Source organism: Bubalus kerabau, chromosome 2 (assembly GCF_029407905.1).
Source record: "Bubalus kerabau isolate K-KA32 ecotype Philippines breed swamp buffalo chromosome 2, PCC_UOA_SB_1v2, whole genome shotgun sequence".
NCBI classification, from domain to species: Eukaryota; Metazoa; Chordata; class Mammalia; order Artiodactyla; family Bovidae; genus Bubalus; species Bubalus kerabau.
The window spans coordinates 110,386,956-110,408,619 of NC_073625.1; the positions used below are offsets into that span (position 1 = coordinate 110,386,956).

At 43.9% G+C, this 21,664-nt stretch overlaps 1 protein-coding gene across 7 annotated transcripts in view; it reads right to left on the reverse strand.

Annotated features, from left to right (window-relative positions):
- Positions 1 to 20,370, reverse strand: part of B4GALT4 (beta-1,4-galactosyltransferase 4) — a 32,564-nt gene extending 12,194 nt beyond the window's left edge. For 2 of the 7 annotated variants that reach the window (XM_055568278.1, XM_055568272.1), the window contains exons 1-6: positions 20,224 to 20,350; positions 19,726 to 19,822; positions 18,413 to 18,481; positions 7,822 to 8,211; positions 4,221 to 4,453; positions 1,778 to 1,965 (exon numbers count right to left, since the gene is read on the reverse strand). In XM_055568278.1, the coding sequence (XP_055424253.1) occupies positions 1,778 to 1,965; positions 4,221 to 4,453; positions 7,822 to 8,074 (674 nt within the window). In that variant the 5' untranslated portion in view covers positions 8,075 to 8,211; positions 18,413 to 18,481; positions 19,726 to 19,822; positions 20,224 to 20,350. Of the gene's footprint in view, positions 1 to 1,777; positions 1,966 to 4,220; positions 4,454 to 7,821; positions 8,212 to 18,412; positions 18,482 to 19,725; positions 19,823 to 20,223 lie in introns of all 7 variants that reach the window. The other 5 variants (XM_055568274.1, XM_055568277.1, XM_055568275.1 and 2 more) reach the window with 5 other exon arrangements.
- Between the last annotated feature and the right edge of the window lie 1,294 nt (positions 20,371 to 21,664).

Here is a 21,664-nt window from a genome sequence, read left to right on the forward strand (position 1 = left end):
CCCTCCTGCCTGGCTCCATCCCGCACACCAAAGGCCAGCTGAATTCTCCTGTCATTCTCCAGTTCTAACCGTGCATCAGCAGCACTCTGATACCTTCCACAGGAACTCCAAACACCTTATGAGACTGGATAAGGCCTGCCTAACCTGGCTCCTGCCCACTCTCATCTCTAGCCTCTCCTCCTTCCACCATCCCAGACACTCATTCTCCAGCACTAACGAGCCACCTGCTTTTCCTCCAAACCTGTGCCACATTCTCTCTTGCTTCCATGTCCTGGAACTCTGCTGGGAAGCTCCCATTGATTTCACAAGATAAAGGTGCCACGTTTCCTGAACAACAGCGTTAAACCCTTCCCAAGGTGTTTCTTAAAGACAGTGTGCTCTCACCCACTGCGGTTTATTCTAGGTATTTGTTTATATCCCACACTTCACACAGGGACTGGATTTACAGTCTGTCAGTTCAGTTCAGTCACTCAGTCGTGTCCCACTCTTTGAGACTCCATGGACTGCAGCACGCCAAGCTTCCCTGTCCATCACCAACTCCCAGAGCTTACTCAAACTCATGTCCATCAAGTCAGTGATACCATTCAACCATCTCATCCTCTGTCTGTACAGTATTACCTGAGGCAAAAATTCCCTGCAGTCAGTGTTACTCCTGGAAAACTCTTAAACAGTCCAAAGTGAGAAACCTACATACTAAGAACAACATGGAAACCAAGACCAAGGAAGGTGTCAAGAGATTGTGCTCACTTCCTGGAGTAGACCCTGGTGGAACTTCCCTTATTATTTTATAGCTCTCTCTTCCTCTGCCTCACCACTCCCATACTCTCCCCCTCATTAACAAGCGCTGCTAGTTGAATTTGCACAAGTGCAAAGCTGACACAGCTCCACTCTAGATGCCCGTCTCCCCACACACACCAGGAAGCACTGTGAGGGCAGGCACTCTCCCTTCTTCAGACTGGTCTCCTGGCCCCAGCATAGTAAGTACCCCATATATGAGCATATATGACAGGAAGGGCCTGGGGCAGGCTGACAAGTAAGTGTGCACACTTATAAGTAAACATGCAGGTTCACTTTTGGAAAAGCTTCCTGCTCACTATTTCCTCTCGGTTGTTTTCAAGAGGAACTTATTAATAAACTAAGACTGCAAAGCACCTCTGGCTCTCCTGAGGGAAGGCGTGGGGTGGGGAATGGACGCAGAAATGACGATGCCTAGCTCTTCCCACAGTGGTTTTAAGAGAAAGGGACTTGTCCCGGGTGTCCCGGCTCCCGGGCAGCCCACTCGATGGACATGCCCCTCCCAGGCTCCCCCTGGACTCTAGAAAGATGCCACAGTCTGGAAAGAGACATCACAGGCTCACAAAAGAGGCCTAAAAGTTGACCTGGAGGCTCCCTCTCTTTGCCTCCCAGAGACAGAAGTCAGGGACAGATAGATGAGTTACTGTAGCCCTACTCAGTGTGGGAGCGCGTAGCAAAGTTCTACCAGGCGGGCCCTGCAGGCAAGTCTGGCCACCATGTGCAGTGTTTAGATGATTTTCCTCTCCTGTTCTCTCCCCCTTTAGCTTTGTGATCTTCTGCCAAGGCATTTGTAGGACTTTTTCCTAATAAGAAAAAAAAATCTAATTTCTCTAATTCCTGTTTTAAACTTTGAAGGAGCTGTCATGGACCATTCTTCCTATTTCTCATTTTCCGCAGACACCCCCAGAAATAGTCTCCACAGCCTAGATGACCACAGGCCAGGCGTCCTGACCCCAGCCAGCCGTGAGCAGAGCCGCCTTACCTGTACCCCGTGCTGTTCCTGCCAACCACCAGATGCCTGGGCTGATCCTCACACCTGTAAAGGTTCAAATCGTTCTCAGGCACCAGGTCCACATCGTGGAATATGAAACAGTCCCAAATTTCATCCTTGAGAGCTTCTATATAGCCCACATTCAGGAGTTTGGCACGATTAAACTTCTTACTTCCAGCCTGTAGATATGGAAATTACAACTTGAAAAGCTCCTAAGACAAGATTTCACACTGTGTCCCTCTTCATTTCACATGCAGGAGTGGGTATTATTCTCTAACACACAAGAATACACACATGACATGAAAATCTGACACAGTAGATTGAATTAACAATAACAGACCCTTTGTGTTTTTCTTTATGCTTCATACATACTTATATTCCATAACTAAAAGCACCTTAAAATGAAAGACTGTTGTTTAATGGGTTTAGAGTTTCAGTTTTGCAGGAAAAAAGATTAGTTGAGATCAGCTGCACAATAATATGAATATACTTAACACTACTGAACTGTATAATAAAAATGGTTAAGATGGTGTATTTTATGTTATGTGTGTTTTTTAACAATTTTTTCAAAAAACATAGTTTTTTAAAGTTTTTACTAATAAAGAAACTCAAAAAATCTTTAAACATACCTTTATTTATTCCATGGAAAACTAAAAAACCTTTCTTATATACTAGTCATGACAAGTAGTATCACTGCTTCACTGTTCAACTCTCAGCTAATCCCAATCATACCCCATGTAACAGACCTACACTAAGCTCCCCAAAAATATAGCTGGCCAGAAAGTATCAAAAAAATCTTAACCTAGGGACTTCTCTGATGATCTGATGGTTAAAACTCTGAGCTTCCACTGCAGGGGGGTTGGGTTCAATCCCTGGTTAGGGAATTAAGATCCCACATGCCGCACAGTGAGGTCCACAAAAAAAAAGGAAAAGAAATCTTGATCTATAAATAGAGAGGTTTACTGCTAATATTCCTAAGCTACTTAAAAGTCTCATGGAATCATTGTGAAAGAATCCTGTCTTAACGGTTAATTGCAGATGCTAATCCTTGCAGAGGCCTGACAGAGGGGATTCATTACCAGGTAAGAAAAGAACATAAATCAACCAGTAACATAATCAAAGCTATAGTATTAAAAAAAAAAAATTTACACTAGTAATTTTTTCATGGCTATTTGAATCAAATTCCTTAAGAATAGATTCCAGTTCAGTAAACAGTTTATCATAACAAAAGTACAGGCAATTCTCAAAACTCACCACAGTACTTCCCTGAAAAGAATAACATAAAGCATATTTTTCTACTCATAAAAATATTATATGCTGGGGGCTGCTGTCTTGAGTAAGAACTCTGAATGACTTACAGTGTTAAAAATAAAAATAATGACAAACCAGTGTAACAGTTAATTTTTTTCAAATCCTCACAAAATGAGCATAAATGTAATATATATATATGCACATCAATTTCTAAGAGCCCCAGTTTATTACAATGTATATACTGCAGAATAACATCTTCTGATCTATCAAAAGTTTTCCTAAGACAAATGTTACCAGCCATAACTGATATTAGGCATGTAGTTAATTATTTTCCTTCTATTCAATGGAGGAAGAAATGGCAACCCACTCCAGTATTCTTACCTGGAAAATTCCAGGGACAGAGGAGCCTGGTGGGCTACACAGTCCATGGGGTCACAGAGACAGACACAACTGGGCACTTGCCTTCAGAGCATTTGTAAGGATTTGAGGGGGATTATTTGGATGGCCCAGCATAATTTTGAAAAGATAGCCATAAAAAAGATATTTAAGTTGATGTCTTATTTTTCTTTCAATATATGTTAAAACCAAATAGAGGCATCTTAAATCACCTGCTTCATTTAGAGCAAAACTCTTGAAAAGCAGCCTACGCTTATACTTACTGTGTTCCTACTAACTCATGCTTCTGGAAGTCACAAAACTGAATCAAAAAAGTGAAAACTAAACATAATGTTTTATGTAATAGATAGTGGCAAAGTTAAAGGCAGAAAGAGTTATAGAATTCCATGGTGATTAGCACACAGCAGTCGACTCCTCTATCTAGATCCCCATCAAAGAGCCAAGCTCAATAATAAAGTACGGTTCCAACATCTCACTGTGTAATACAGAGCAGACACAGAAGGCAATGTAAGGTCAAGACCAGGGGAATATCTCAGGGCAGTCATTGGCTAACATGGAAGAGCTCACAAAAGAAAACAGGCTTCCTCCAGAGCCAGTAAAATTTCCCAGCACTTATCCCATTATTCCAAACTCTGGGACAAGAAACTCCTTTACTCCTTTCAAGGACAAATGAGTTAAGAGACCTCAACTTTGATGATGGTCAGACGCTCTTTTACCCAAGACAGACAAAGAGCCACAGAAAGGGGAGTCTGGAGGGCAGAGGCGTCGTCCACCCCCCCAGACTCACCTGGTGGATGACGTAGATGCCGTAGTCCAGCTGCTGCCTCTGCAAGAAGGGGTGAAGGTGCTCCAGCAGGTACAGCAGGTGCTTCTCCCTATGCCGGTGAGGGATGAGGATGGCAACCCGCTGCAAAGCCCTGCACTCTTCAGGGCGATACCGGCCTCTGTGCACCTTGGGGTTCTTTGCCTGGACTTCCTCCAGAGTGAGATCTGGCTTGAACACGAGCTTGGTCTGGCCTTCTACAATAAACACAGGGCACAGGAACTAACGGGGCAAGCTTATCACATGTTAATGGGCTTGCAGGAGCCAGTACATGCCGCACACTTTGAACACTGCCTGGCACACCATAAGCACTATTGTAAAGCCTCCTTTGGTCACAAAATATAACCACAGAACCACAGAATCTATGACTCAGGTTACTGGCTGCAAAAAAAAAAGCAAATGACATACAAAAGTAGTCCCCTGTGGCAGAGTAACCAGTTCTGGTTCTATGATTCATTCGTACTAGGAAATATACTCTGTCCTGATGACCCTGGTGAAGAGCAGAGATCAGGGGCAGACTAAATAACTTCAAATTTGCTCTAATCTCTTTTTCTTCTCAAAATTCCAAAGGTGGGGTAAAAATAACAGGAAGCCTCACCCATAGAATGAATGAATACATGAATGAATAAATAAATCCAACTTTTTGGTTGTCATTAAAAAAAATTCCAAAGGAGGGTGAAGTCTCCTAAAAATTAAGGGCATTCCAGGACTTCCCTGGTGGTCCGGTGGTTAAGAGTCCATTTGCCAATGCAGGGGTTGGATAACTAGATTAGGAAGATTCCACAGAGGCAACTAAGCCTGTAGGCTACAACTACTGAAGCCCGTGCACCTAGAGCCCATGTTCTGCAACAAGAGAAGCCATCACAATGAGAAGCCCTCACACTGCATCTAGAGAGTAGGTTCCTGCTTGCTGCAACTAGAGAAAGCCTGCATGCAGCAACAAAGACCCAGAATAAATTATAATAATTTATTATAAAATATATTTTTTTTAATTACAAGCATTCCATGGAATCAAGCTCATGGACAAGACCCTTTTCCCTAAAGTCCTTCCCTAAGCTCTTGAGAGCTCTACTAACTCCCTGAAGGTAAAACAGTGAAAGGCAACAGAAACTAGCCTCCCTCCCTAACTCAACAATAACAGGTATGTGCAACACTGTAAGAGCCCTCCCATTGTTTCACAAGACAGATATCCCCAATGGGGCATCTGCTCAGCAAGTCTGGACACAGCCTGACTGGATGAAACCCAAGACCATTCACGGTAACCAATCTCACGCAGAGCTTTAAAGAGACAGCTGAAGCCACTGACCCGCCCCTCAGCTCTGAATGAACAGGAAATACCAACTGGTAAGGGAGGAGGCAGAGCTCTGGTTAGGGAACAGAGCCACACATTTTAACACTCCTTGTATCCTGGTCAGGCTATAAAATCTCAAGATGCTTTGCAACTGCACTATCCTCTTCTGAGCAAAGCATTCGCCCGCTTTTCCTGTGTATGTCACTGTGCCTCGCTCCATGTGACCTTCCTCTACCCTGGCCATGGCTGCTTAAACCAGGCTCTAGTGTCTGTGACATAGCCAAAAGGCAATAGCACCAAGAGCAGGTAACTGCTTCCAGCCACCTAGAGAAAATAACTGACCTACAAGACCCTTTTCAGAAGGGTCTGCACATGAGACAGGGTCAGCAGGCAGTAATGCCCTAAAAACAAATAGTAAGAAAAGCAGTTATAAGGAAAAGCAAGCTACCAGAGCTGCTGGGAGACGATGGGATGGATGGCCGCTGAGATGTTTTCCTACGTAGCCTGTTCATAAATCCCATCATCTGGGCTACATGGACCATGTCTCAGTTCCTGGCCCCTGGGAGAACAAGCAACAGGTTCGATGAAAACCAGTCCCCCTGGCCACTCTCTCATGGTCACAACTTTCAGTGCACCTAATCTTGGGTACCTGGTTCCACTTGCTCTAGCATTCTCCCTTAGCGCCCCCGTGATATTCTCTCAAGTTATGTCCCCCACTGGATCACTAATGGTCTATCCTGATTCACTACTACTGCATCAACCTCTGGATCCATACGTGTTATTATGTCACTGCCCATCTGTTTCCATGAATGTATTTGTTGCTTGAGTATGTTGAGAGGATTTTGAACAAGGGGCATGATGCAGTCAGATCTGTGTTTCAATAACTCATTTTCCCATCTCAACTTGTGTGATCTGTGAGCAGAATGACTGCCCTCAAACAATCAGGAAAAATGTTTTGGCTTTTCCATGACTGAGTAAAGGGAAGCAACATGCCAGTATGAGCACAGTATGAGTCTGCGAGTCACTCAAGAAAAGAGTCTGCTAGTTTTGTGTAACTAAGTGCAAGGAGCCTCTGAAGAGCCCGAGACTGGCCCCCGGAGTGCTAAGTGGGTGTGTGCAGAGCTACACCTCTGAAAAACCAGGGGGGAGTTCTGAACTTCACAGAGCTAGAAAGGATCACCCGCCTTCATCCTGACTGCACACTGTCCCCTGGGAAGGAAAGTCAAACATGTGGCAGTACACTAACCAACACAACAACAGAAAAAAGGCAAGCACACAGGGAGCCTGATATTAACTCTGGGACAGTCCCAGAAAACTTTCTGGGAGAGAAGAATCTAAACCACACATCTGATGACCAAACATGAATCTGCCAGACCCACACGGGTTGAGGAAAGGCCTTCTGGAAAGACACTCCAAGCATTATCTGGAGAACCACAAGGCCTTCGATGTTCTAGAGAAGTCTGATAGAACCTGTGTGGGTTAGACAGAATGTTGCTGTGGAGTTTTTCCTAATTAATGTGCTTCCTAAGACCAACTTACTGTTCATTTAAAGTGAAAGGCAAGGCATTAGAGGAGTATCAACACATACAACATATTTAAGAAATAAACTAAGACAACACTGAAAAAGTACTACCCTGTCCCTTGACTCCATCCTTAGGGCCAAGGGGATGCTAACAGATGTGACACAAGTGGAAGCTTGGATGTGCTGGCATTTCTCCACCCGTGTTCTGTGGATGCCAGGAGAATACGTCCAGGTTAGCCTGCTGATCCGGGGGGATGAGAAACACACGGAGCAGAGCCACCAGCCTAGGGCAACTGACCCCAGCTCATCACACATGCCTACTGACATGCCTGCTGAGATTTCCGCGGCTGGATGATCAAACTGGGGATATTCATATAATAAATATAATATGTCCACAATATGAATACAGCTCACAAACATAACGTTGAGCAACAGAAGCCAGACCTAAAAGAGTACATAGCGTATGTACTCTGTGAGTACATACGATGTTTCCAATCACCTGCAGTTTCAAAAACAGGAAAAATCTAACGCCTGGTGTTATAAACTTGGAATAAGGGTAGTGACAGGAAGAAGCATGGGAGCTTCTGGGGTTCTGGGAAGAGTCCATTTCTTAATTTATGTCCTGGTTCCACAGGTATGTTCATTTTGTGAATCTTGAATGTACACTTCTGAAATGTGCTTTTCAGTACATTTGTTGTATTTAAATAAAAAGTGTATGTACTACTTGTAAAAAAGGAAAAACAAATACTTACTGAGGTGTGGAGACACAGAAGGGCAATTGTCAAGTCTTGCTTTTTCCACAAATGCTTCATCCGTCACAGTTCCTTTCTTCCCTAAAACGACACCCTTGCTCAAACTAGCCACGAGATCCTTTGCTTTAGGAATCTCTTGAATAGCACCCACAAAGTAGTTACTGGTGGCCCACCCAACCACTGTCAGGCATAAGGTAAAAAGCAACAGCAATCGGAATTTGTAGGAAAGGTGGAAAGTCACGTTGAAGTTCATGTCTTTGAGTATGTCAGCAACAGGTATCTCTCGGCTTCCACTGCAGGCAGGAAGCTTCAAGTTCAGCTATTCCAGTCTGCAAACTCGATGACAAGTGCGATGCCTGTCTTTGTTTGGGCGTTCTGCTCCAACAATCCCTGAAATGCAATCACAAAGGCATGCCGTTTCAGATGGAAATCCTAACCTGAGATAATACTCACCAGCACACACTGAAAACCTGTCCCCAACCAATCTTGACTATAACAGTAATGGGAGTTCTCCAGTGAGAGCTTAAAGATCAGAAACCCAGAGATTTTGGAGGTAGAAGGTTCCAGCTGTCATTCACTCCAGACGTCACACAGGTGGAGAAGGCAAAGGAGAGCCGATCATTGCCTCCTCAGTTCTGAGCTGGCACAGCCCCAAGTTCAAGGGTTTTTCAGTTATAAATGTTATAGCCACACTAAGGCACAGGGCACACCCCAACAGGTGGGGAAGAGGGCAGAGGACACAAAAGAATGCCAACACAGGACACAAGAATCTGCAAGAATAACAGACTACAGCACAGTGTTTCAGATCTGGGGTTTGGGTTTAGACAGAAAGTATGACCCATCACTTCACTTGGCCTTGGTCTTCTTACCTGTAAAATGGGGATAAAAACTGTACCTTCCTAGAGAGGTTATTGAGGGACTGGATGACGTAACATATTAATACAAAAAGTGTTAGCCCACGTCCTGACGCACAGTGCATGCATACATGCTCGGTCGCTTCAGTCGCGTCCAACTCTTTGCGACCCCATGGACTGCAGTCCACCAGGCTCCTCCGTTCATTGGATTCTCCAGGCAAGAATACTGGAGTGGGTAGGCATGCCCTCCTCCAGGGGATCTTCCCGACTCAGGGATCATGCCTGCATCTCTCATATCTCCTGCACTGGCAGGCGGGCTCTTCACCACTGTGCCGCCCGAAGCACCCACCAAGTGGTGACTGTCACTGCTGTTACATTATTTACATTAATGACTCAGACTAGGGATGACCTCCAGGATGACCACTGGGCTGCCAGAATCACCACTCTGCTGTGCTGCATTTCTGTCAGGATGAAATTGCCATCCTCATTTTATACTTCAATTGCATGTACTAGGATAGTATGAGAGATGGCTATGCTCTTAGTAACTAACAAAAATTCAGTTTCTGAGGCCACCTAGTTGAGGGCCCTCCCTGGACCATGGTAACTACACTAAGGTGATGAAAGCTACTTGGCAAGGCCCCACATCTTCTCTGCATTACCAAAACCACGTCTCTTCTCAAATTCTAAATGTGTCATCGTAAGAGTGTGGAAAATGCTAAAGCCAGGATGCTGATTATCTCCACAGCAAACCTATTCTCAATTAAATGGAGAGAATAGAGACCAAACTATATTCCCTGCCAAAATAACACAAAAACATGTATGATTAAATCCTAATAAAAAGAAAAACAGAAAATAAAGTCTATCTGTGCATATGATTACCACTAAAATAATAGAAATAAGAAAACTCTAGGAAGAAATAGAACCAAAAGCTAGCAATGATTCTATTAGAAATAGGGGATTAGCCAAGGGTGTTTTTTTTTCCTTTTTTCTTTCATTTTTGGAAAAGTATAACACACTTTTGTCTTTTTGTAATGAAAACAAATTTGATTCTTTAAATGAGATGCGGGGATGTGGTAATTTACTGTGAAAAATAAAACAACCCTAGCAACTCTCAAGACAGCCTCATACTTACTAAAGGGTAGTATCCCCAAATTTTAGCCTAGATGAGTTTGAGGGAAACCTAGGAAGCATTCTTCTCTAGACACAATGTTATAAATGGAGGTTAGGTTCCTGGATCAAACCACAAAAGAGAAGATCTGACCCAGGAAGCAGTTAAACAGTATGGCCTGTGCTTAGGGTCTTGTGAAGGCATCACAAGTAAATGCTAAAGGCAGTAATAACTCATTAGAAGATTAATCATTAAAAAGAGGAGTGATTCACTTGTGCATTTATTCTGTGCCATGTTCTAGGAGTTCAATCACTTATATTAACTTACTTATTTCTCAACTTTGTGACTTTAGAATTATTCAGTTCAGTTCAGTTCAGTCGCTCAGTCGTGTCCGACTCTTTGCGACCCCATGAATCGCAGCACGCTGGGCCTTCCTGTCCATCACCAACTCCCGGAGTTCACCCAGACTCACGTCCAGCGAGTCAGTGATGCCATCCAGTCATCTCATCCTCTGTCATCCCCTTCTCCTCCTGCCCCCAATCCCTCCCAGCATCAGAGTCTTTTCCAATGAGTCAACTCTTCGCATGAAGTGGCCAAAGTACTGGAGTTTCAGCTTTAGCATCATTCCTTCCAAAGAAATCCCAGGGCTGATCTCCATTAGAATGGACTGGTTGGATCTCCTTGCAGTCCAAGGGACTCTCAAGAGTCTTCTCCAATACCACAGTTCAAAAGCATCAATTCTTCGGCACTCAGCCTTCTTCACAGTCCAACTCTCACATCCATACATGACCACAGGAAAAACCATAGCCTTGACTAGACAGACCTTTGTTGGCAAAGTAATGTCTTCGCTTTTGAATATGCTATCTAGGTTGGTCATAACTTTCCTTCCAAGTCTCCTCATTTTATAGAGGAGAAAACAAAGGTTTAGAGATTATGGAACTTGCCAGAGACCACACAACTATTAATAGTAAGCGGTGGAGCTAGGGTATGAGCCCAGTGTTCAGCTCCAAAGCCTGGGCTTCTGCCACACCCTTCACACTAATGTTGCTATCTCTTTCCTCCTCTTGGTACCTGGCTGTGCCCAGCACAAACCCTTGAAATATGCAGCTTTCTACCTCTCCCCTCCTGTCCCTTTCTTTGGGACTGTCTTTTGATATGGTTTCCTGGAGGTCTGTTTCCTTCCCTCCAGGTAACAGTAAGCCTGCAGGTTCCTGGAGCCAGACTGTCTCACAGACTTAACAGCAGAAGGCTTGAATGCTAGGACTGGCAATCATTTTTGATAAAATCTCAATCTTGGAAAACTTAGGGAACATTGTTTGTCTAAGAGCTGCTATGCTTATAAAGGAATGGTGTTTCAATAGAGATCTGCCCAGCCTGCTTATCAGCTAAGTGATTGAAGGCAAATACTCTTACCACATTTCCATTTCCTCAGCTACAAAGCAATAATAAAAAATTAACTTATCTTACAACACTGCTGTAAGAATTTAATGAGATGATGCATCGATCAGACCTAGCACATTCTCACAGACAAATAAATAGTTATTGACTCTGATTCAAAAGCAGAGACATTACTTTGCCAACAAAGGTCCGTCTAGTCAAGGCTATGGTTTTTCCTGTGGTCATATATGGATGTGAGAGTTGGACTGTGAAGAAGGCTGAGTGCCAAAGAATTGATGCTTTTGAACTGTGGTGTTGGAGAAGACTCTTGAGAATCCCTTGGACTACAAGGAGATCCAACCAGTCCATTCTAATGGAGATCAGCCCTGGGATTTCTTTGGAAGGAATGATGCTAAAGCTGAAACTCCAGTACTTTGGCCACCTCATGCGAAGAGTTGACTCATTGGAAAAGACTCTGATGCTGGGAGGAATTGGGGGCAGGAGGAGAAGGGGACGACAGAGGATGAGATGGCTGGATGGCATCACTGACTCACTGGACGTGAGTCTGGGTGAACTCCAGGAGTTGGTGATGGACAGGGAGGCCCGGCGTGCTGCGATTCATGGGGTCGCAAAGAGTCAGATAGGACTGATTGACTGATCTGATCTGATCTGACTCTGATTACCAATGTGATTCACACTCAAATTTTATCAGAATGCTAACCAAGAAAATGTTATCTCTGGAATTACATATTGAAATCCATATTGAATCATTTCATTTTCTATTTCTCTGTTATTTCCTATTTTCTTTCAATGAGTATATACTAAGTAAGTGAAGTCGCTCAGTCGTGTCCAGCTCTTTGCGACCCCATGGACAGTAGCCTGCACCAGGCTCCTCCATCCATAGGATTTTCTAGACAAGAGTACTGGAGTGGGTTGCCATTTCCTTCTCCAGGGCATCTTCCCAACCCAGGGATAGTATATACTACTTTTATAATTTTTTTTTTAATGATTTTTTTTAAAGAAAGTCCTTTTTAGGGCAAGTCATTCCTGGTTGGTGTTTGAGAAAATGTCATCAGATTGGAGTTACCTGTAAAAATATTTAAATAAAAGAGAGTCCCTGAACTCTCCCTAAAATGAGTTTTCTCTTTTAATTAAGGCTATCTTAAAGTGACAGGAGGATCACAGTTATAGAGAACAAATTCAGGTAATGTGAAAGAAGTTATTTTAGGGCAAGTCTCACCACCCTTTTCCTTCTTAGGTCTGCCCTAGAGTTAGCTCAAAATGGTGATGTTCTCCTAATTTTGCTCTTTCTCCTCTCAATTTAACCAGTCTTTTCTGAGCACCTGCTATTTTCAGGCACAGTGCTAGGCACCAAAGGAATTAAGATATAGTCCTTGTACTCAGAGTATTTCCAACCCTTCCTTAGATTTTAATGTCTGCAATTCGTTTTCAAATATGCCACCCCAACCCTGAAAATGGGGAAAAAGATTAAATAATTGAAAAGTATTGAGTAAGGTGACAGGTACCTGAGAGTTTCATTTTATTTTTCACCCTACTTTTTTGAAGGCTTGGAATTTTCCATTAAAAAAAAAATCTAGCACAGAAGACAAGCTATAACAAAGGGCAAATCAGCATAAATGCTAAGTATCATTATCATTCTTAGAGAATCTCTACATGCACACATTTTTATAGCACCATGGGAGACCACGGGAAGACACCAAGTGTCACTCCATAAATACTCACTAAGCACTTATGCACCCAGGGAGAGGGGTGTGGTTTTCATTCAGCAGCCAAGAACACTAAAATCAGCATTCCAGTGTCTCTAAATCCATCTGGTAATCCTGCACGCACAGGATGTCTAGAGTGCGCAAAATGTGGCACCAGGCACATGGTCCTACTCCTTTGAGCTTCTCTGGGATAGCACCAACGGAAAGGCCAACATTTCGCTACTCCTGTTACTCCTGCGGAGTTCCTCAGAGCAGACTATTTCCACACGTATTGTCCTACTTTCCTCGGAATTAAAGCTCCTTTACCATATTTAGCATATTGAAAAGCAGAGACATTACTTTGCCAACAAGGGTCCGTCCAGTCAAGGCTATGGTTTTTCCTGTGGTCATGTATGGATGTGAGAGTTGGACTGTGAAGAAAGCTGAGCGCCGAAGAATTGATGCTTTTGAACTGTGGTGTTGGAGAAGACTCTTGAGAGTCCCTTGGACTGCAAGGAGATCCAACCAGTCCATTCTAATGGAGATCAGCCCTGGGATTTCTTTGGAAGGAATGATGCTAAAGCTGAAACTCCAGTACTTTGGCCACCTCATGCGAAGAGTTGACTCATTGGAAAAGACTCTGATGCTGGGAGGGATTGGGGACAGGAGGAGAAGGGGACGACAGAGGATGAAATGGCTGGATGGCATCACCAACTCGATGGACGTGAGTTTGAGTCAACTCTGGGAGATGGTGATGGACAGGGAGGCCCAGTGTGCTGCGATTCATGGGGTCGCAAAGAGTTGGACACGACTGAGCAACTGAACTGAACTGAACCTGGCTTTTCAGTGATCATTGCCCAGACCCTAAACAAGCAATGGTTCTGTGAAAATTAATGAAGAAAAACCTAACTGAAGTGGAATTGGGAGGCCAGAAGGGGAGATATAGATCACATCAAAACAGACTTCTTGCAACTCTGGCAGGAAGTGTTGCAACTTTACTACCACTAGCAGGAAGAGGAAGCTTTTCTCCTAGTCTGGCAACACCTCAGCCAATGAGAGACTGTCACAACTGTCAGAACTGAGCCAATGAAAAGCCACCATACTTCAAACTCCCAGTTTCGTCCAATGAACTTTTTTTTCAATAACAGCCCCTCCCAATTTCCCCCTCTACTCTATAAAAGAGTTTCCTTGCCTTTGCTTTACCAGACTTGCATGTGGTTTGACACAGTTGCATGTTCCAAATTGCAATTCTTTACTGCTCCTGAATAAACCCATTTTGCTTGTAAAGTAACTGGCTGTTTTATTGGCAAGGGAAGGATAGAAATGATTAACAGCCATTTACACGTACAGGTCATTTAAACTCAGACTGAGCTCCTAATGGCCAAAACTGGAAGCATCTGAGCAAGAAAATAATGATATTGTATTTTAACCCACAGAACAAAATGAATATCCATTAGTACATACTGATATAAATGATTAAATAAATAAATGGGAAAAGGCAGCTCTTTCTTACAATAAACTTTCAATTAATAAAGAAGCAGGAAATGGGGGGGGGGGTGTGGGAATCACCATTAGGCAAACATCATTGTAAATAATTGTGGCAGACAAGATCCCCAATTGGTGCTAAAATTAGTAGGTAAAAATTTGAGGATAAACAGAGTTTACATTGTCTCAAAGTATCTCCTCTCAAATAATATAGTCAAAGCTGTGGTTTTTCCAGTAGTCATTGACAGATGTGAGAGTTGGACCATAAACAAGGATGAACACCAAAGAATTGATGCTTTTGAACTGTGATGCTAGAGAAGACTCTTGCAAGTACCTTGGGCTGCAAGGAGATCAAACCAATCAATCCTAAAGGAAATCAACCCTGAATATTCATTGGCAGGACTGATGCTGAAGCTCCAATACTTTGGCCACCTGATGGGAAGAGCCAACTCATTGGAAAAGACCCTGATGCTGAGCAAGACTGGGGGCAGATGACAGAAGATGAGATGGTTGGGTGACATCACCGACTCAATGGGCATGAGTTCAAGCAAGCTCCAGGGGATAGTGAAGGACAGGGAAGCCTGGCATGCTGCAGTCCATGGGGTCGCAAAGAGTCAGACAAGACTGAGTGACTAAAAAACAAACAACAAAGGGAAAGAGTAACTTTACAGTGAAGAAACCTAGCAGATATCACCTTAACTAATGATCAAGGTCAACATCATCAGTGATGACCTATCAACCTCATGAATCAGTGATGAATTGCACTCTACCAAATAACTAATCATTACTTTTCTACAAAATACCTTCATTCTACAAACCAACTGGTACTCTTTAAAAGAGTGAAGATAATGAAGAATAAGGCAAAACTGAGGAATTACTTAGACTGAAGGAGACTAAGGGGAAATAACTAAATGCAAGGTAGGATCCTCGACAGCATATGGAAACAGAAAAAAAAAATCATGGGCAGGAAAACTGATGAAATTCAAATAAAGTCTATAGTTAATAGTATTGATAACTGAACAATGGTTATGTAAAGGGCCAATAAAGGGGAAGTTGAGTGAATTCTCTGTACAATATTTTCAACTTTTCTCTAAGTCTAAAATTAATTACAACTAAAGCTAAAAACTCAAAGGCTGTGTATAATCCAAGTCAACATACAGCAGTAAGGTTAACTTAATTCTCAAGGAGAATCACTATTTCTTTGTATTCCTAGTGCCTCACACTGACCTGACACATAATAGGTGCTAAATTTGGTAAATAATGAATGACTTTCTAGGATACACTAGTTGAAATACATAAGGACACACAATTATCCCCAACTACTACTAAAATAAATGTGATAACAGTATAAAAGGAGAATAAATAAAGATTAATAAAGAAGGGGGAAATTTAACTGGGCATAAAATTCTATTTAGGGAAGATTTTTAAAACTGCAAAAGGCTCACCCCCATGCTAGCTCCCTTTGGTTTACTAACACTAATGCTCTTCTAAGGGTAGAGGCCCTATCTCTAATAAATGACACTTTGTCTCAGTCATGCCTACCACCTTTTGCTCCTCTACCACTGACTTTTCAAAAGCAGTACGTCTCTTTTCTGATTCTAGGAGGAGATGCTGTTTACCCTGCCACTTCCTCCCTGATCCCACGGAGCACACCAGAGCAGTGTCCCTGCCTCCTGGGCAAGAGGGGCCTGATGGTCCGGCACCACCTATTTTACAAGGGTTGGCATGAAACCGTCAGGAAACAGGAAATAAATTCAACCGGGAAAGGACTGAAATTGTTTCATTTAGTCTATGTTATGCAGCAGAAAGAAAAGAATTTCCAGTGGGGGATTTTAGTGGAGGCTCACTGTGTATTTATGTGTCATTCTCAGCTATCCCAGAGAAGGCTGCAGTGGGGTCAGCTGAAGTTCCCTTTCTGCCATTATTAGAAGCACATCAATGAGAGGCTGAAGAAGGTCTGAGGTAATGGAAAAAACAAGGGTTTTGAAGCCACGAAAGCTAATTCAAATCTGGTTACCAGATGCATGAATGGCGCTGGGCAAGTGACCTAAAGCTGAGTCTGTTTTGCCATTCATTTTAAAAACATTTTTCAACGTGTGATTTCAAGAGTGCCTATATCAAATGCAGAGGGAAATATGTTAAGATTGCAGATTCCTGGGCCCTGCTCCAGAGCAAATGGATTAGAACACCTGGGCCTGGGACTCAGGAAAATGAATTTTTAACAAGCTCCCCAGGTGATTCTTATACGCATTAAAGTTTGAGAACCGATGAAATAAGAGATTGGACCTGTAATGCAATAGATCTTCAGAAACATTCCATTTTCCTTCTGGTGAGGCAAAGCAGTAAGAAGATATGTGAAAAGAAGATGTTTAAAATGTATTTGAATAGCTTTCGACTCTATCATTTAGAAAATCACTCTAAGAAATAATCAGGTAAACCATGATACTCAAACCAACATTACTTAAAACCACCAAAAATTCAAAAGAATCAAAATGCTAACAATAGGGACAACAGACAGGCAGAAATTGCTCGGTAGTGTCCGACTCTTTGCAACCCCACAGACTGTCGCCCATTAGGCTCCTCTGTCCCTGGGATTCTCCAGGCAAGAATACTAGAAAGTGAAAGTGAAGTCACTCAGTTGTGTCCAACTCTGCAACCCCAGGGACTATAGCCTACCAGACTCCTCCGTCCATGGGATTTTCCAAGCAAGAATACTAAAGTGGGCTGCCATTTCCTTTTCCAGGGTATCTTATCAACCCAAGCATAAAACCTGGGTCTCCAGCATTGCAGGCAGATTCTTTACCATCTGAGCCACCAGGGAAGCTGATTGAATTAATTACAATACCTACATATGATGCCACACGCTTTCCTTAAAATGGCACTTAAAAATTTAACTAGACAGGAAAATACTCATGATAGCTAAGAGAAAAAAAAAAAACAGAACATAAAAATGTACATAGAATACAATCCACATTATGCTATGTATGTGTGGTGTACATGCCTTTTATATACAAAATGCCAGAAAGAATCACTGGTGACTGTCTCTTAATAATAGATTAGAGAAATATTGTTTATTCACAATCTATTTTTTAAAAAATAGGGTTATAATCAGAAACAAAGTTTTTTTTTTTTCTGATGACTTTATAGTTTTCCTTTAAAATATATTAAAATTTAGAGATGACACAATAGACAGGGATTATAATTTACCTCGGAGAAGGAGATGGCACCCCACTCCAGTACTTTTGCCTGGAAAATCCCATGGATGGAGGAGCCTGGTAGGCTGCAGTCCATGGGGTCGCTAAGAGTCGGACACGACTGAGCAACTTCCCTTTCACTTTTCACTTTCATGCATTGGAGAAGGAAATAGCAACCCACTCCAGTGTTCTTGCCTGGAGAATCCCAGGGATGGGGGAGCCTGGTGAGCTGCCATCTATGGGGTCACACAGAGTCGGACATGACTGAAGTGACTTAGCATAGTATAGCATATAATTTACCTAACTTTAGTAGCAATTTTGGAGAAGGCAATGGCCCCCACTTCAGTACTCTTGCCTGGAAAATCCCATGGACAGAGAAGCCTGGTAGGCTGCAGTCCATGGGGTCGCTAAGAGTCGGACACGACTAAGCGACTTCACTTTCATTTTTTACTTTAATGCAATGGAGAAGGAAATGGCAGCCCACTCCAGTGTTCTTGCCTGGAGAATCCCAGGGACGGGGGAGCCTGGTGAGCTGCCGTCTATGGGGTCGCACATAGTCGGACACGACTGAAGTGACTTAGCAGCAGCAGCAGTAGCAATTTATTAACATAACTGGTAAGGAAATCTGTTCTAAAGAGGCCTCAATGAGCCCAAATCCTAAAAAACTTCAGAAGGGGTCAAATAATTTCCCATGCCAGAGAACTCTGTGATCTCTCTCTGAAATTCCTATTCCTAGGCTCCAACCCCAAGAGATCTTTATTTCCAAGGCCCAAGATGGGGCCAGGTAATCAATATTTTGGGTTTGAGAAACCATTGTTCATCGATGGCTTTTTTAAAAAAAAAAGAGAGAAGAAAACCACAACTGACTTGCTTTGAATGTTTCCACTTTGAATTAAAGATCTTCAAAGAAACAGTTCTCAAGTCTTGCATGCATTTCTGGAAAAAACACACAATATTAACAGCTCAGTTTAAACTAGATACCAAAAGCTTATTCTATCAAGTGGCACCTAAAATATACTGAGTTAGTTTTATTGCCCCCTGCAACATTGTGTAGTCAAACAGTTCAGTACTGCTCTTTAACAGATGTTTTGAATCAGATTAAAAATGCACGCTGAAGGGAAGCAAGATATGCCACACCAAAATAGGCCACTTTGACATACTGATTATTTTGAATTAAAGTTACTTAACAGCCAGTGTAAGGACACTTTACCCTTTTTTCTTCCCCTAAAAGCGGAAATATATCCCATGTGAAAGGTGCCTTTTCTATACCAGGAGGGCACCAGATCAAGCATCCTTATTATCAGAGATAAGAATGCAAGGGAGAGAGCTCAGTACAATAAACCTTAATACTTTTTCATTAATTTACTACCCCAAACCCAACTTCTTTGTCTTATCAATTCTTCACATATGTGTGTTTCTTTGTCTAAAAGATAATAAAGGCTGCCTGCTTTGGTTACTTCTTTGAGCCTCATATTTTTAAGGGATCCCACTGGCATGAAATTAAATTTGGTTTTCTCCTGTTAATTTGTTGTATGTTAATCCAATTTAATTATTTGTCTAGCCAAAGAACCTAGAAGGGGGCAAGAAGAAAAGTTTTTCTCCCCTACAACACAAACAGGCAGGTGAAAACTTGTGCACTTTCATAGGGTTTAAAGGCCAACCTGGCTCTAGAAAATAAAATTCCAAAAGGAAAACTATGGTCCTATTAAGCATTATCTCCTTCCCCAGAGTGATATTCCAGCACTCCAGCCCCCCTGTTCAGCCTGGGTGCCTAGGAGCGCCCTCCGCCCCTCTTTTTAAGCCCACTTTCTCAGCCTGGACACTGAATCTTAGTCATCTCTATCCGAGATTCCTTGACTTTCTCGCATCCTCAATGTTATTTTTCTTTTTTAACAGAAATTTAGAAATTAAACAAACAACACCCCCAACCTTCAAAGGACTGTGTTCTTCCTGCTCCCTTTCATCACCCAACGGCTGTGCCCCGGCCGCCACCACGTCTTCAGCATTCACCCACTCTTGAACACCATGCAACCCGGCACACGCCCACGCTATTGATAACTGCTCTCCCGAGGCCACCAACCCAAAGGCCTTTCCTCAGTCCCCATCCTCATGGGCTTTGGATCAACACACAGTGTATGGACTCAGAGCCAGACTAAGCGTAGAGAGCTGATACACTTTACCATCCAGTCGATCCTCACCACTCGTCGGCCCCTCCCTGCAGGCCACAGGCTGGGATCAGCGGGTGGGTTTCCCAGCAGAAACCCTGGGGAAAGAGAGCTGCAAGGAGGAAGGGACATCTTCACGCTGATGCTCCCCGCACGGACAGAGGTGCTGGCGGCGACCCCGGAACCGTGACGCGGGGCCTCGGGGGATGACCCCTGGATTCCTACCTGGCAGCACCTCGCTTGGCCATCCCTCCGGCAGCAGAGGGAGCGCCGCAGTGGTGCCTTCACCTGAGCTGGTGCCTCCCGCTGGGCTCGGCCTCCGCAGGCCCCCTGCCCGGCCGCGCCGCCCGGGAGGAGGCAGGACGGCCCTCCGAGGCCCGGCCCGCGCGCGCCTAGCCGCAACCCGGGGACCGACCCGCCCTGCCGCCCGGCAATGCCCACACGGCGCCAGTCGCCCTCCGCGTGAAACCCTGCGTCCCGGGCACCGGCGGAGCGGAGGCCCCACGAACTCACCCCAGACGCCGCGGCGACGAGGACCGCCCGGAGCAAGCGGAGACGCGGAGCAGCTGCCGTGGGGACCGCCCCCGCCGCCGGGAGGAGGCTCCACTCGCCTGCTCCGCCCCCGCCCGCGTCGGGAGTCGCTACTGCCAGGCCCCGGGCGGGTCTGCGCGGTCCTCCGCTGGGCGGGCCCGACGGATGCCAGCCCTCCAGCCCCTACCCTCGGTCTCCTCCCCGCCCCGCTGCCCGCGGCGACCGAAGGGGAAGCTGGAGGGAAAAGGATCCCTTGTTCTTCAGGTGATCTTAATAAAGCCCTGTGCCAGTAATGCGCGAGGGTCTGGGCACTTCCCAAATTACATCCTCGTAAATATTCACAAAGCTTTGGGAAGGAGATAGGAACTTGTCCATTTTCCGGAGTAGAAAACTGAGGTTTTACAAGTTAATAAATTTACATCACCCCGTGTTAAGCCGCTGTAGTCGTGCCCGACTCTTTGCGACCCCATGGACTGTAGCCCTCTAGGCTCCTCTGCTCATGGGATTCTCCAGGCAAGAATACTGGAGTGTGTTGCCATTTCCTTCTCCAGGGGATCTTCCTGATCCAGGGATAGAACCCGTGTTTCTTTAATCTCCTGCATTGGCAGGCGGGTTCTTTAATACTAGCACCACCCCAGCTGCACAACGTACCAAGGTAACTGACTTCCTCATTTAACAGGATTATTGAGAATATTAACAAGTTGTGAGAAAACCAAATTTCTTCAAAGATATCATTACAAAAAGCAAAGCAGAATCATATTTATACTAAAGATTAGAATGGAAAATCATTAAAGTGGGTTCTGCTTAGGCAGGGAAGATAGCAGACTAGATTCTCCAAGTCACCCTTCTACTGATGGGGAAGTAAATGTCTCCAAGAACCACCCCACCCCAAAAGGAACAAACCATGGGAAGAAAAAGGCTTCCCAGGTGGCGCTGGTGGTGAAGAACTCAACTGACAATGCAGCAGACAAAAGAGATGTCTGGGTCGGGAAAATCCCCTGGAGGTGGGCGTGGCAATCCACTCCAGGAGATGGGAATACCAGACCACTTGACCTGTCTCTTGAGAAATCTGTATGCAGGTCAGGAAGCAATAGTTAGAACTGGACATGGAACAATAGACTGATTCCAAATAGGAAAAGGAGTACATAAAGGCTGTATATTGTCACCCTGCTTATTTAACTTATATAAAGAGTACATCATGAGAAACGCTGGGCTGAATGAAGCACAAGCTGGAATCAAGACTGCTGGGAGAAATATCAATAAGCTCAGATACCCAGATGACACCACCCTTATGGCAGAAAGTGAAGAAGAACTAAAGAGCCTCTTGATGAAAGTGAAAGAGGAGTGTGAAAAAGTTGGTTTAAAGCTCAGCATTCAGAAAACAAAGATCATGGTATCTGGCCCCATCATTTCATAGCAAATA